Raw genomic sequence first — 14,254 nt, 5'->3', positions numbered from 1 at the left:
ACAGTGCAAAAAGAATCAGAGCTGTTTGACGTTCTAGTAAAAAGTGTAAAATCGCGCACTACAGCCAAAGTTTCTGTCCTGCACCGCACAAACCAACAAGCAATCTAAACATCCTGAAGGCAAACCTTGGCACATTATTATAATATTTAAACTTTGTAAAAGCACACTACAGAAATAAATTAATCTCTAAAACTTTTGGGTTGTCTCCCTGGCAGCGCTTTCTTTAAAGCCATTAAGCTAGGCATATAGTGCTCAAGTAGTGAATCCATCCGGATCCCAAGGTATATCAAAGCCAATTTGAATTAGAAATGATTTGTGATTTAGTAGAGAGCACAAAGTAACATATATCATGTAATGACGAAGTCTAACTCTCTTTCTATGCATCGGCATGTCATAAAAGAACAATTCATGCACACATAGTAAAGGCCAATGCATAGTATAAATAGTTTCTTGCAATTTTATCATATTGGAAACATGGAGAGGTGGAGATGTAGTTCCTCTCTCATAATAATTGCAAGTAGGAGCAGCAAGCACATGCATATTATATCTATCAAAATCACCATGTGTAGTAGTGAAACGCAACCCATCAATATAATCCTTAATAAGGGCAAACTTCTCCGATATAGTGTAGTTGGGAGAATTCAAAAAGATAATAGGACTATCATGTGTGGGTGCAATAGCAACAATTTCATGTTTAACATAAGGAAATATAACAAGTTCATCTCCATAAGCATAATTCATGTTGGCATCTTGGCCATAGGCATAGCAAGCATCATCAAAAAGGGATATTTCAAGAGAATCAACGGGATCATAACAATCATTATAGCAATCATCCTTCGGTAAGCACGAAGGGAAATTAAACAATGTATGAGTTGAAGAGTTACTCTCATTAGAAGGTGGGCACGGGTAGCTAATCCGCTCTTCCTCTTTTTGTTCTTCGCTCTCCTCATCATCTTTCATCCAATGAGCTCACAGTTTCATCAATTTCTTCTTCCATAGACCCCTGCAAAATATTAGTCTCTTCTTGGACAGCAGAGTAGTCCTCAATATATGGTTTAACATAGGCATTAGAAGCATAATTATCATAACAATATTCAAGTATGGCAAGATTTTCAGATTTGTAAAGAGTTGCATCATACGTTTCAATCAAAGAAGTAATTTCATAAGCACCCTTAAATGCAAAAAATTCTTCAACTTGTTGAACATCATAGTAAATATAAACACCCTTAGCATACGAAGATATGATTCCATTATCAATAAACTCACATTGGTAGGGAAGGTGTTTCTTAGGGTTTTCAGAACAACAAGTAACATGATATATTTCACATAAATTCCAAGCATAGCATTGCAAACGATGAATTTGATCCAGTAAACGTTTCCCATTTTCAAATATACGGTGTCGCACATAACAAGCATGCTCATCTAAGGATTTGCCCTCAACTAAGCTAGTTGGGGTTTCAGCACGAGCACATAGGGATCGAAGATGATCCAAGTAAAAAGCTTCAGGAGGGTGATAGATTTTGAGTGGTTCTTCAACCATTGGTTCAGTAGGTACAACTATTTTTTTTGGTATTTTGCGTTTCCTACCCATAACTAAAGATAGATAACAACTTAGAACAGCAAATAAAATCTACTTAGTTATAAAGCAAACAAGCACACACGAGAATATTCACCCCACGCTATAACTCCCCGACAACGGCGCCAGAAAAGGTCTTGATAACCCACAAGTATAGGGAATCGCAACAGTTTTCGATAAGTAAGAGTGTCGAACCCAACAAGGAGCTAAAGGTAGAAAAAAAATATTCCCTCAAGTTCTATCGACCACCGATACAACTCTACGCACGCTTAACGTTCGCTTTACCTAGAACAAGTATGAAACTAGAAGTGCTTTGTAGGTGTTTTTGGATAGGTTTGCAAGATAATAAACATCGCGTAAATAAAAAGTAGGGGCTGTTTAGATAAAGAAACAATAAAGTAAATATAGCGAGTGTGGAAAAGTGGTGGTAGGCATTGCGAAATTGTCCCTAAGCAATTGACTACGTTACTAGACCGATAGCAAGTTTCATGTGGCAGAGGCCACTGCTAGCATGTCATGTCTGACTTGGAATTCTATGCACTTATGATTGGAACTATTAGCAAGCGTCCGCAACTACTAACGTTCATTAAGGTAAAACCCAACCATAGCATTAAGATATATTGGTCCCCCTTCAATTTTGTATGCATCAATTTCTATGCTAGGTAGAAGCTTTTGTCACTCTTGCCCTCCAATACATAGTCCTATCAACATACAACTAACCCTATGGTGTGATCGACGCGCGCGCTCATATGATGGGCACCAAAGGACAGCAACATAACCACAAGCAAATTAAACCAATCATAGCAATTCATCAACCACCGGTAGGACAACGAAAATCTACTCAGACATCATAGGATGGCAACACATCATTGGATAATAATATGAAGCATAAAGCACCGTGTTTAAGTAGAGGGTACAGCGGGTTACGGGAGAGTGGAACGCTGTAGATAAAGGGGGAAAGGTGATGAAGATGTTGGTGAAGATGGCGGAGGTGTTGGGGAAGATCGCGGTGATGATGATGATGGTCACAGCAGCGTTCCGGCGCCACCGGAAGAGAAGGGGAGAGGGGGGCCCTTCTTCTTCTTCTCCCTTGACCTCCTCCCTAGATGGGAGAAGGTTTTCCCCTCTAGTCCTTGGCCTCCATGGCATGGGAGGGGCGAGAGCCCCTCCGAGATTGGATCTGTCTCTCAGTCTCTCTCTGTTTCTGCGTTCTCAGATTCTGCCCTTTCACCGTTTCTTTTATGTTTGGAGATCCGTAACTCCGATTGGGCTGAAATTTTAACACGATCTCTATCTGGAAATTAGCTTTCTTATGGCGAAAGAAGGGCTCCAACCGCCTTACGGGGTGGCCACGAGGGTACAGGGAGCGCCTGACCCCCTAGGCGCGCCCCTGCCTCGTGGCCCCCTCGGGCATTGTATCGCGTTGATTCTTCTTCCCAAAAATCACATATGTTCCAAAAAAATCTCCGCCAGTTTTTATCACGTTTGGACTCCGTTTGATATGAATTTTCTGCGAAACAAAAACATGCAACAAACAGGAACTGGCATTGGGCACTGGATCAATATGTTAGTCCAAAAAATAGTATAAAAAGTTGCCAAAAGTATATAAAAGTTGTAGAATATTGGCATGAAATAATCAAAACTAGCGGAGCTACCCGCGCATTTGCGCGGCTAGACTATTTATTTATGATTACATTGGTTTGGACTTTTGACTTTATTTGTGCATTTAACATTATGGTGTGATATTTTAGCATTCATTAAATATTTTAGCATGAAATTACTTTTTCTTTGTATGTGCTAATTTTTTCCATTATATGAAAATTATATATGATAGATTTATTTCGAAAGATTTTTATTATATTTGTGAGTGTGTGTTAGAAGGTATTAAGTATTGTGTTTTTTGTTGCGAACTAACCTATGGTTATATAGTTAGAAGTACGATGGTATTCCCAACTTATCGGCGTTCAAATCCTTGACTTTGACACTATTGTTGATAAGTCGAGTTAGTCTCTTTAATCCACTCGTACGGTGTGCTTGCCTGCCCTCATAGGAGTGAATGTATATATACATATATGAGTGTCTGCGTTTGTATTGTGTTAAAAATATTTTTTTATATAGAATTAAGAATCGAACCATTTAGCTAACATAAAAACTATTGAAAGGAAATGCCCTTTCTATTTATGTATTCATTTTGTTCATTTCATGAAAATTATGCATGATAGATTTAAATTTTTTTGTGACTGTCTTTTACTCCATCCGTTTTTAAATATAAGTCTTTTTTAGAGATTTCAATACGGACTACATACAGATGTATATAGACATATCTTAGAGTGTACATTCACTTATTTTGCTTTGTATGTAGTCTATATTGAAATTTTTAAAAAGATTTATATTTAGAAACGGAGGAAATAGAAGCTTCGAAGTATTCTTTTATATGGAACTCTACGGCTATGTGTAAAGTTGATTCCATTCGTACTCTATTTTTGACTGGACCAAAATATCGTCTAGAAAAAGACTGGACCAAAATATCGTCAAGAAGGCCTCTAGCACAGCTCTTCTCCCCTGCTTTTCAGTGGCAGCACCATCGCATGCGCTCGTCGCTGGCTCGGCTGCGTACCGCCGCCAACCATAGCTTCAGCGGATGGAAGATGTATGCCGCAGCGTCTCTCCCGATCTCTTTTTCCGAATGGATTTGAGGGAGCCTTCAGCCCTTCACAGGTAAAATCCCTAATTTTTGTGCATCTCACATGAGGTAAATGTCATCCCAGATTAGAAATTGTTGGGTAAAATCTCCATGCCACAACCATGCTCAAGATTTAGTAAAGAAGATATTTAAATCTCCTTGCTGCAGGAACTTTTTCTTGGATCTGCTACAAAATAGATTGAGAATTGGGGACTATTCATCAGAGGGATTAGAGTTGGTATCGTGATCTTCTGGAAGTATGTGGTATGAGAGAGATGATGTTATATTCAGTAGAGTTGATATCCATTGCCAAATGAAAAAGGTACGATCTGTATTTTTTGCTCTCAGAAATTACTTCTAAGTTTATATAAATATTAATGTAGAAAGAACTTATGTGTACAAACATGATAGAGTTAGTTCACGGATACAGAACTGATGAACAGAAATTTATATATTTTATTGAAAGATTAAAGATCCATATGTACGCATACATTTATTCGCTCGAGGAGGCTAATGCCTATGTTTTTAGAGAGACAAATTGAGGAGATTTGGGGAATCGGAAACTATTTGTGAGAGAGATGTGAGTGTTAGATTCTGAGAGATTAGTAATGGCTATTTAGGGGAATTAATTGGTGAACTTTCTATAGAACGTTTTTAAAAGATTTGGATTTTGAGATTAACCGTGAATATATTTTAGTTGTGGGTCGTGGCTATAATGTGGGAGATTGCGAAAAGCTTATTGTAGGTGGAATCCATTGGTGATTTCATTGTTTCATCTGCTGCGATATTTTTTGTGTTAAAAATATTCAAGGATAAATAACTAATTTTAAATTTAATATTTTACAGAAAGATCAAACATATATATCTATGGATTAATAATTATTTAAAAATTTAACATGCCAACCAAGTAAATGTGTTGTTCAAAATGTATGGTAAGGTTGTCTGTGACTCTATGTAATTATACATGAATTGTCTAATGACTTGAGGAACTGCACTATCAATTAAAAAATCTCTTTGTAAACAATATTCTTTGCGACATCTTCGGTTGGACACTCTTCGTCATCGATCAGCACCTTCAATCCTTCCTTGTTTGTCACTCTTGATAGTGCCACATATAGTTGTCCATGGCAGAACACTTGCTTAGGCAAATATATGCCTACCTTGTTTAAGGACTGACCTTGGCTCTTGTTTATTGTCATTGCGAAGCACACTGATAATGGATATTGCCTTCTTTTCAGCACGAATGGCCATTTTGAGTCGCTTGGTGACATGATGATTCGAGGTATGTATACCTTATCGCCGACATGTGTTCCTGTGATTATTTGTGTCTCGATGTATTTGTTTCCAAGTTGTGTAATTGTCATTCTTGTACCGTTGCATAAGCCTGCTGCTTGGTTGATGTTGCGTAGGAGCATGACCGGCAAACCTACCTTCAGTTTTAACTTATGGTCTGGTATTCCTGGGGACGTTAAGGTGTTGAGGAGCTCAGTAGGCTGCATGTTCATCATGATGTTGGTATTTGTCGTTGCCTTGCACACTGTGTCCAGGCTTAGGTATGTCACCTCTTCACCTTGTATTTGGCTCATTATGTGGTCATTTATCTCCTTGACTGTATCATTTCATGGACATAGTATTGCTCTTTCTTCTAGGTAATCCCACTCACGGTATTTTTGCAGCAAATTTGGGTATATGCTTTTGACGATTTGTTCTTTACGATTTTCTCCTTTCTCTAGCAGTAGGTCTTTTGGTATTTTTATCCAATCCTCTCCTTCATCTGATGTTGTTTTGCCATCGCCAATCTGTAGTATCCACTCTACAAATTCAGCGACCTTTTGCTTTTGTATTGGATCATCTGACAAACACTTCAGCCGCATGTTTTGTGTTAACTCAAATATTTCAAAGTGTTTCCACAGATATGACCTTTTGATTGAAGCATTTACTATCTGCTCTCTCCTTCCTTTGGTTATAACTGGCAGGATTTGTCTGAAGTCGCCTCCTAGTATAACTGTCATTCCACCAAATGGCTTTTCATCGCTGTTTTCATTAGTGAACCTTAGAATATCTCTCAGGCTTTTGTCTAGTGCCTCGAAGCAGTGTTTGTTTGCCATAGGAGCCTCGTCCCACAATATAAGTGAGGTCTTGTTTAGCAGTTCAGCCAAATGCGAGCCTTGTTTTATTTCACACGTTGATTCTTCAGTGATATTAAGTGGAATACGGAACCTTGAGTGTGCTGTTCTTCCACCTTGGAGAAGCAACGCTGCAATGCCACATGATGCTACCGCAAGCACTACCTTCCCCTCTGATCTTAGCTTTGTCTTTATTGCTTTCCATAGATAGGTTTTTCCTGTGCCACCGTAGCCTTCGACAAATATCTGCTTTCCTAGGCCTTTGTCGACTGACTCCATTATTGCATCATAGGCCTTTTTCTGGTCTTGGTTAAGATTGTTTAGTATGATTTTGTGCTCATCCTTGAGTTTGTCCATGTCGTAGTTGACCTCTTCGTTTATTAGTCTGTTCCCAAGTTCTTCTAGCTCTGCGGCATTTGGTAGTTCTATGTCTGGATAGTCCTTTAGTGACTTTCCTACTTGCCTCATCAGTTTTTCTATCTCAATCAGACCATACGCTTTCTTCTGTGTGTTTGTAAGCCAAAGTGTTGGAAAGTTTAGAATAGTCCTTTTGTATTGCATATCTTCACACAACGCTTCCCATGTTGAATCCCACAATACCTTTGGGTTTGTGACTTCGCAATGGGACAATATGGTGGTGAATAACTGACGCAGTTGTGTTCCGGAAGCCCAACTTGATGCTTCATTGATACAGTCAATCCACTCGGTGTCATCATCGAGAAATCCGAGGGCTTGGCATGCTGATTTGTATGTTGGGTGAATGACTCCATCAACGGTCCTAATGTCCTCAAATGATGTGCATCCTTTCTTGGTGTTTAGAAGCATCCTCATATGATATCTCTCGCCACTTGCGCGATGTGCATAGTCGATTCTTCCAATTGCGTAGTCCCTTTTTCGCTTCTGCCAACATTTTGTTTCGCTTTTCCATACAAACTTTGTAGGGAATTCTACGTAAGTCAATCCTTTTCCTAGATCATATATTTTATTTGCCTCCATCCACTGAGTGAACTTGGTGATTTTAGATCCGTCCCTTGTTACTATCTTTTCAAGATCAGTGGAGTCTGGAAAAACGACTTGTTGCTCATTTTCAAGATGGAAAGGTAGCCTCTCAACTGCTGGATCGCGATACTGAAGATCAAACTGAAATATCCTCCAGCATGCTTCTGATGTTGATATGTATCTCATCTCTAGGTATTTCTTGATCTCGTCAGTTTCGTTTGCCGTGCCACTTTCCTTGTGCAAGGCTGTAACATGGTCGTCATCTTTATGGATATACTTAAATAGGTACTTGATTGATCTGGACCTATTGCACCACTCAACATTTATGTGAGCTTGATACTTGACCAGAAGGTTCCGGTTGTATGGCACGACAAATCTGTTGTCCAGCATCACCCCTCCCTTTTTGATCTGCCTTCCGTCATCCCTCCTTTTATATGCTGGAAATCCGTCCTCGTCAATGGTAGTGCTGACATTGTATCTTTTTGGGAAATTCTTGGTGCATCTATGGTCCACCATGCATGGTGAGTTTTTCTTAGCCTCTCTGCACGGGCCATGCATGCTGAAGTTCTCAACAGCTTCAAATGCCTCTGGATCCTCATCCTTGTTTGTGATCTCAGTGCTTATTATTTTGTCGATTTGCGATGGTTCCGGGTACTTGTCTTTGTCCTTCAAAAATATTAGTATGTGCGCATGCGGGAGTCCTCTCTTCTGGAATTCTATTGTGTAGATGACTGCAGTTGATTAATAGTTTGTCAGATTTAGCTTAAATTGGAATGCATGTTACTAAAGAGCTAGAATCTGACGGAGTATAAGATGATGCATGTTTCTAAAGAGCAACAGTCTGAAGGACTATAAGATGATGCAAGAAAGAGTAAAGATTGATAGTCAATGGGACTTACTTGCAACTGTTTCTCCAAAGTATTTCTTTTCTTTTATGTCTCTCATTAGCTCCTTTAGTTTGATCATAAATACTTTGTCCACAATGTCTGGCCAATCGGCTGGCTTTTGGCCACCTCCCGCTTCATCTAGCATGTATTTGATCTCAGGCCACTTTGCATTGCATGTGAATGTTATAAATAGGTCTGGGTATCCAGCCCACCGGCATATTGCAAAGGCATCTTGCAAATATTGTGCCTTGTTTCTTCTACCACCTGTAAAAGATGAAGGCACAATTATCCTCTTTCCAACTTGCTCTGTTCTTGTGTCCCCTCGCTCAATCGCATCCTGCAATCCACTGTAAAGTTTAGTTCGTAGCTTTCCTTGATTGTGTCGGATCCAGTTTAGTCTATTTTGCTCGATACATGTGTATACATCCACCCAAAATTGCAGTGACAAATGCCCGGACTTGAGTAGTAACATTCCTTGATCAGGACGTTGCTGTAGGTAGAATGCATAGTAGTCCAACAGCGTTACATATTTCCTGCTGTTTGTACCTCCTTTTGTTTTCTTGTAGGGTATCTCAAGTTTAAAACCATCTTATCCATATGGGAACAACAACGGATATTGCATGGACATGAATTTTGGGTGGATCTCTGATATCCTTTGCGGCTCCATATTTTTGTACTCAACAACAATGTCACGTCCTTCACTCTCTCCGGTTGGATCTCTTACTACCAATGCTGCAACTTCAGATGCGGATGGAAGGTTGTGTGTTCCGTTCCTTTTGCCTAGTATCCGAAGTGTGTAATCATGGTAGTCTCCTTCTTGGAATCTATCCCTTGCCATTCTGAATGTTTTTGCGAGGATGTTGTTGTCATCGAGCATTATTTTCAGTTCTTTGACGATGTTGGGGTCCACTGTTGATTTTTTATCATTGCATCTTGACGCACTTATCCTGTTTTCCACCTCATTTTCGGTATTATAGATGTATAGTTGTGCAAACCGAGGTTTGTCTGTACCTTGAGGCAAAAGAGTTCCGATATGGTCGTAGTTTTGTCCATGCAAACGAAAAACATAAGGTCCTTTGCGAGTGTTTATTTCCTTGTCCACAGCTCCTCCCATCGATGTGAATGAAAACATTGAGTTGTATGACCTTATATTTACCGAATCCTGCCCTTCACTTCTTAAGAGGTTTCTAAGGTATGGTGGAGGTTCTCTTAGTGGCGGCAGATCGATTTTCCCTTGTTTGCAGCATATTCCAAAAGAGGGTGCAGTAGTTCCTTTGTTTGAATTTAATCTTTCTTCACACCATAGCAATGCTTTGCAATATTGGCATTTGTATGTTGGCCTTCCGAAGTTCCATGGCTTGCTATTAGCACTTGTCGAGGTTCTGGTTCTGTTGTTGTCTCCAACATTGACTCTAGTGTTGTTTTTGTTGGTTTCGCTTCTGGCGTGCTTCAGTTCCCTATCTTCTTCAGCATTAGCCTTTCTCAATCGTTTAGGAGCCTCTGTGTTCGCATTTCTTCTTCCCTCTGCAGTCCTTGTCCGCTTTGTACTCCTTGAGTTTAGAGGTTGTTCTTTCTTTCTTTTTGTCTGGTGAGCTGCTGGGTCTAACATATGTTGGACTCTCATATCTGCAAATGTGATTTCGTCAGTGCGTATAGTTTCCTTAACATAGTATCATGTAATATCATTTATTTTGTAATCCCTCCGTAAAGAAATATAAGAGCGTTTAGATTACTAAAGTAGTGATCTAAACACTCTTATATCTCTACAGAGAGAGTACTTAATAGTGTTTTGCTTTTGCAGGCATGCAAGTGCATTTGGTGATGACTACTAATGGACGTTGTCACATACAGTACATCTGGAGATTAATGTTGTTTATCTGGTAGGGAACTAAAAATCAATAATTGTTCAACCATGTTGCTCTTTTTGTAGCTTTCACATTATTATCATGGTAGTGTTAGGATGCATGAAAAAAAAGAGCTTTATAGTTCAGTATGAGAAGAGTTTTGACGCAATGTTGAGCTGAGATCAAAATGCAGGCACACACATGAAGAATTGCATCGGGATATTACCTGAGGCTGATGGTGCTGATGTTGTGTCTTCAGTTCGTTGGACGTTTCTTTGTGCCTATGATCGTTTGGGTGTCGCCGGCGTATATTGGATGCAAGTTGCTGGAGTTGTTGCCATACCTTCAATTTGTCGGCCGTCTCGTGTGTTTGATCTTCCCGACATCATGAAAATGTAGCTATTGAGAAAGTGCATCATGGGTCATTTATGAATGTATGTCTTGTAAAATTATGGTTGAATGATGTTTATGTGATATAAGCAGAGGGATGAGTGTATGTGACCATACCTCTTGTTTGTTTTCTGAGACTATGATCTAGCAATTTGACTAATGTAGATCACCTGAGGAGAAAGTTTTTGTGAGAATATGTTGGCTGATAAGGAAGCTAAAATAATGCACAGATTAAAGAGAGAAAATATATAACCTGAAAACTAAAAAGTGTGCGCGCGCTATTTGGACATATCGAGCGGCCGCTATGTCATACACATGCATGTGTATTTTTTTGTCTCGTAACGCATATTGGTGCTGGCATTAAATGTGTTCACACTAGTCTTATCAGTTAGAGAAAACAGATCCACGTACTTTTATTTCGGAATTTCAAATCCTTTTAAAGCCGTATCTTTTAAACCACACGTCAGAATTCAGTCCTGTATTCACCGTTGGATTCATCACGACGAGATCTTTGAAACTAGATCCCGCATGGATATGTTTCGACGAAGTTTTTTTGATGCCAACTTTGGTGCTATATTGTGCAACTAAAATACTGCATTGTGCAACTTTAGTACTACATGTTGCAACTTCTTTTAAAATCAGTTGGCTTGTAATTTATTCTAATTGTACACACATTGATATTTTAGTTGGCTTATAATGTAGTCTAGTTGTACACACATTAATATTTAGTTGCCAGAAGGACTAGTTGCACACACACATGCTCAGTTGGCTTGTAATTTAGTCTAATTGCACACATATTGATGTTTAGTTGGCAGAACACTAGTTGCACACACATATGCGTAATTGACGCCGCAATGTAGTCTAGTTGCACACATATTGATATTTAGTTGACAGGACTAGTTACACATATATATGCTCAGTTGGCGCGGCAATGTAGTCTAGTTGCACACATATTGATGTTTAGTTGGCAGGACTATTGGCACACACATATGCTCAGTTGACAAGGGAATGTAGTCTAGTTGCACACACATTGATGTTTAGTTGACAGAAAGACTATTGGCACACACATATGCTCAGTGGCACGGCATGTAGTCTAGTTGCACACATATTGATGTTTAGTTGGCAGGAAGACTAGTTCGTCGAAACATATCCATGCGGGATCTAGTTTTGAAGAGCACGTCGCGAAGATTCCAACTATGAAAACAAATCACAATTTTGATGTGCGGATTAAAAGTTATGCCTTTTTTAAAATTCTGAAACCACAAATAAATGCATAGAAGAACAAAGTGCATGCACCGAAAAATATGGCTGTATTGCTATTTAATATATTGCGGGAAAATGGATTAGATGAGAAAGATTTTCTAAATAGAAGAAGGGACAATTTTTTTTTTAAATAACCGGCCGCTCACTAATCATACTGGGCTGCTGGGTGCCGGCTAGACGCGTCCAATATATAATACCCTGGAACCTTTGCGTTACTTCGAATTTGAGAAGACGAATCAGTCGGCGATGAGGCTTGTTGTGCTAGTAGGACGTGATATGATGCACTTTATATAATGATATGGTTAGATGTTTTCCTAGACGTGTAGGATTAGGAATCATGTAGTGAGTCAAAATCGTACAGTACAATACGGATTGTTTTTAAAGGAAATTTAGCTTGAATAAATAGTAGCTTTTTTTGAGCAACGACTAATAGTTAGTCCTACACCAGCAACTTCTGATTAATGAGCTAATTTGGGCTGGTGTTTGGCTGTCAGAAAGCTGTCTAGCTCCCCTAAAAATGTACTGTATTTTATTCGTACTTCAACTCTCCTGCTGCAGTGCTGTCCAAATAAAATAAAATAAAATTCCTTCTACGCCGCTTATTATCTTCTCACACTTCGTATCAATGGACTATTCCTCTTCCGCACAGTTCCTTCTAAAAGGATATTCTTTGGATGAGCAAATCGCTTCCGATTAGCTTCCGTTGACCTGCCGGGCTAAGATTCTCACTGGATCTGCTCTTGCGCCAAGGAGGGCATGCGGTGGCGCGGCCGGCGGCCGCACGGAAACACCGGCACAACCGAGCTTTCGCGAGGTGAACCAAGTAGCTATCAACCTGCGTGGAGCAGCGCCGCGCAGCAGGCACTAAGGAGCGGAACCTGGATGCATCAGTGTCGCAAGTAGCAGCGCAGGTTTGGCCTTCAACTATCTTGCCTAGTCAGTACCTGGTTCAGCTAGGTATGCGTATGGCCCAAATACATTTTGTCTGCAAAATAATTTTGGTCGGATCTTTTGAGGGTTAGTGAGAAAAAAATAAGCTTAAGTCTGTGAGTCCCCATCCATATGCTTGTTCGTGATGTAATAATATATGCCCCGGATAAAAGCTCAATCCATCTTTCTGTCGTTTTAAATTTCATTGTGGCTTCATATGGAACAATTTGCAGTCGATGATTTTGATTACTTTTTTCATAGTATTCCAGATGGATTTCCAACTCAATCTTTTCAAATACAGTTGAGCATTTTTGTTCTCATATATTCTAGGCCATGCTAGTACATTGTAGTTTTAGCAAATGTTGCAGGCACATTAGAGCTTTGACCAACCACACAAATGCCATGCTAAATTGATTAAGATCAAAGGAATGTACTGGTCATTCTCTCTTCTGAATAGTATACAATACTTGAATTGTTTGAAAACAAAATGTCATATTGTTCATACATATTGATCATATATAAAAACACACTAAATATTCCAGTCCTCGGATACATTAAAATAATAAATATAGGATAAAGTACTGTCCCAAAAAATTTCTGGAAAAGGTCCTTCCTCTCTTGGGTCTTGTTTGGTGTACTTGATCTTTGAGTTGACGATTACATCGTCTTGATGCTATTAGTCTTCTTGGTCAAACTTCGTGTCATCCTTGTGGAGCCTTCATGTTCAACTTTTGTCTTCTTGTTTTTTGCATGAACACTTCTGATGCTTTTGGACGCTGCCTTTTCTAATTTTTCAGATATACTATTTTCCACTTCTTCATCTTCCGAGTCTGATAATACAACAGATCTTCGCCTCCTTTTCCCACCATCGACACTCGTTGATGATTTTTGATGTTGATGCTCCATCTAATGTACTGTACTTCCATTGCCTTTATCTTCTGGTTCCTCTTTCACAGGGACCAACTCACATATGTTTTTGCTAAGTTCACACTTGCTGATTTGTACCTACAAAAATCACATAAATGGATGCATTAAGAGATGAATTTATGTAAAGAAAAGCTTGTACAGTGAAGTATTCAATCACCTTTTTGACTGGCTCATTCGGTTTCTTTGTTTCTCGTTTTAACATGTTGTCCACTTCATCATCCATCAAATCCTGTTGAGCACAATGGATCAAGAATTGTAAATACTTGCTTCAATGGTTCCATATAAAAGAGTATAATAATTGGTGTTTAAATAGATTTGATAGTTTAATAGACCATTACCTCTTCAGCTTTATCCTCTAAGTCTCGCTTCTCAAGCTTCTCATCAGGCACAAATATTTTCTTTACTGCATAGTTCTGCATGCCTAGAGTGAGGTTCTTATTGTTGAGTTTGAATCGAAAGATTAGTCTTTGTCCACATAATTCTTGTATAATCTTTGGGACTTCTTCAGGTTTTCCATCTAAGGAATCCAACAGGAATGAGACTGATGTATTGATCATTCTTTCAGCCTCTTCATCAAATAAAGTGCAACTTGTAGTAGCAGTGCGATCACTAATTTGAAGCCGAATACG

General features: G+C 39.2%; 1 protein-coding gene, 1 long non-coding RNA gene and 1 pseudogene across 2 annotated transcripts; 1 reads left to right on the top strand and 2 right to left on the bottom strand.

The window, feature by feature from the left end:
- Positions 1-4,059: 4,059 nt before the first annotated feature.
- LOC125537040 (uncharacterized) lies at positions 4,060-10,619 on the top strand. Its single transcript, XR_007295506.2, has 6 exons — positions 4,060-4,294; positions 4,428-4,581; positions 5,498-5,541; positions 5,669-5,812; positions 10,073-10,151; positions 10,309-10,619. It is a non-coding gene; the product is annotated as an uncharacterized LOC125537040 (long non-coding RNA).
- Positions 5,807-7,401, bottom strand: LOC147984668 (uncharacterized). The gene has a single exon (XM_087543681.1). The coding sequence runs from the start codon at positions 7,379-7,381 to the stop codon at positions 5,879-5,881; it is 1,503 nt and encodes a 500-aa protein (XP_087399807.1). The 5' UTR covers positions 7,382-7,401; the 3' UTR covers positions 5,807-5,878.
- LOC147984667 (uncharacterized) lies at positions 7,408-9,895 on the bottom strand (annotated as a pseudogene).
- Positions 10,620-14,254: the final 3,635 nt, after the last annotated feature.

This window comes from Triticum urartu, chromosome 2A (genome assembly GCF_056163025.1).
Source record: "Triticum urartu cultivar PI428250 chromosome 2A, HENAU_Tu73, whole genome shotgun sequence".
Taxonomy (NCBI): domain Eukaryota; kingdom Viridiplantae; phylum Streptophyta; class Magnoliopsida; order Poales; family Poaceae; genus Triticum; species Triticum urartu.
The sequence above is the reverse complement of the archived record's forward strand: the minus strand, read 5'-3'. Positions and strand labels throughout refer to the sequence as shown.

Coding starts and splice junctions, on each gene's coding strand:
- LOC147984668 (XM_087543681.1), bottom strand. CDS start 7,381: ATGGAGGCAAATAAAATATATGATCTAGGAAAAGGATTGACTTACGTA.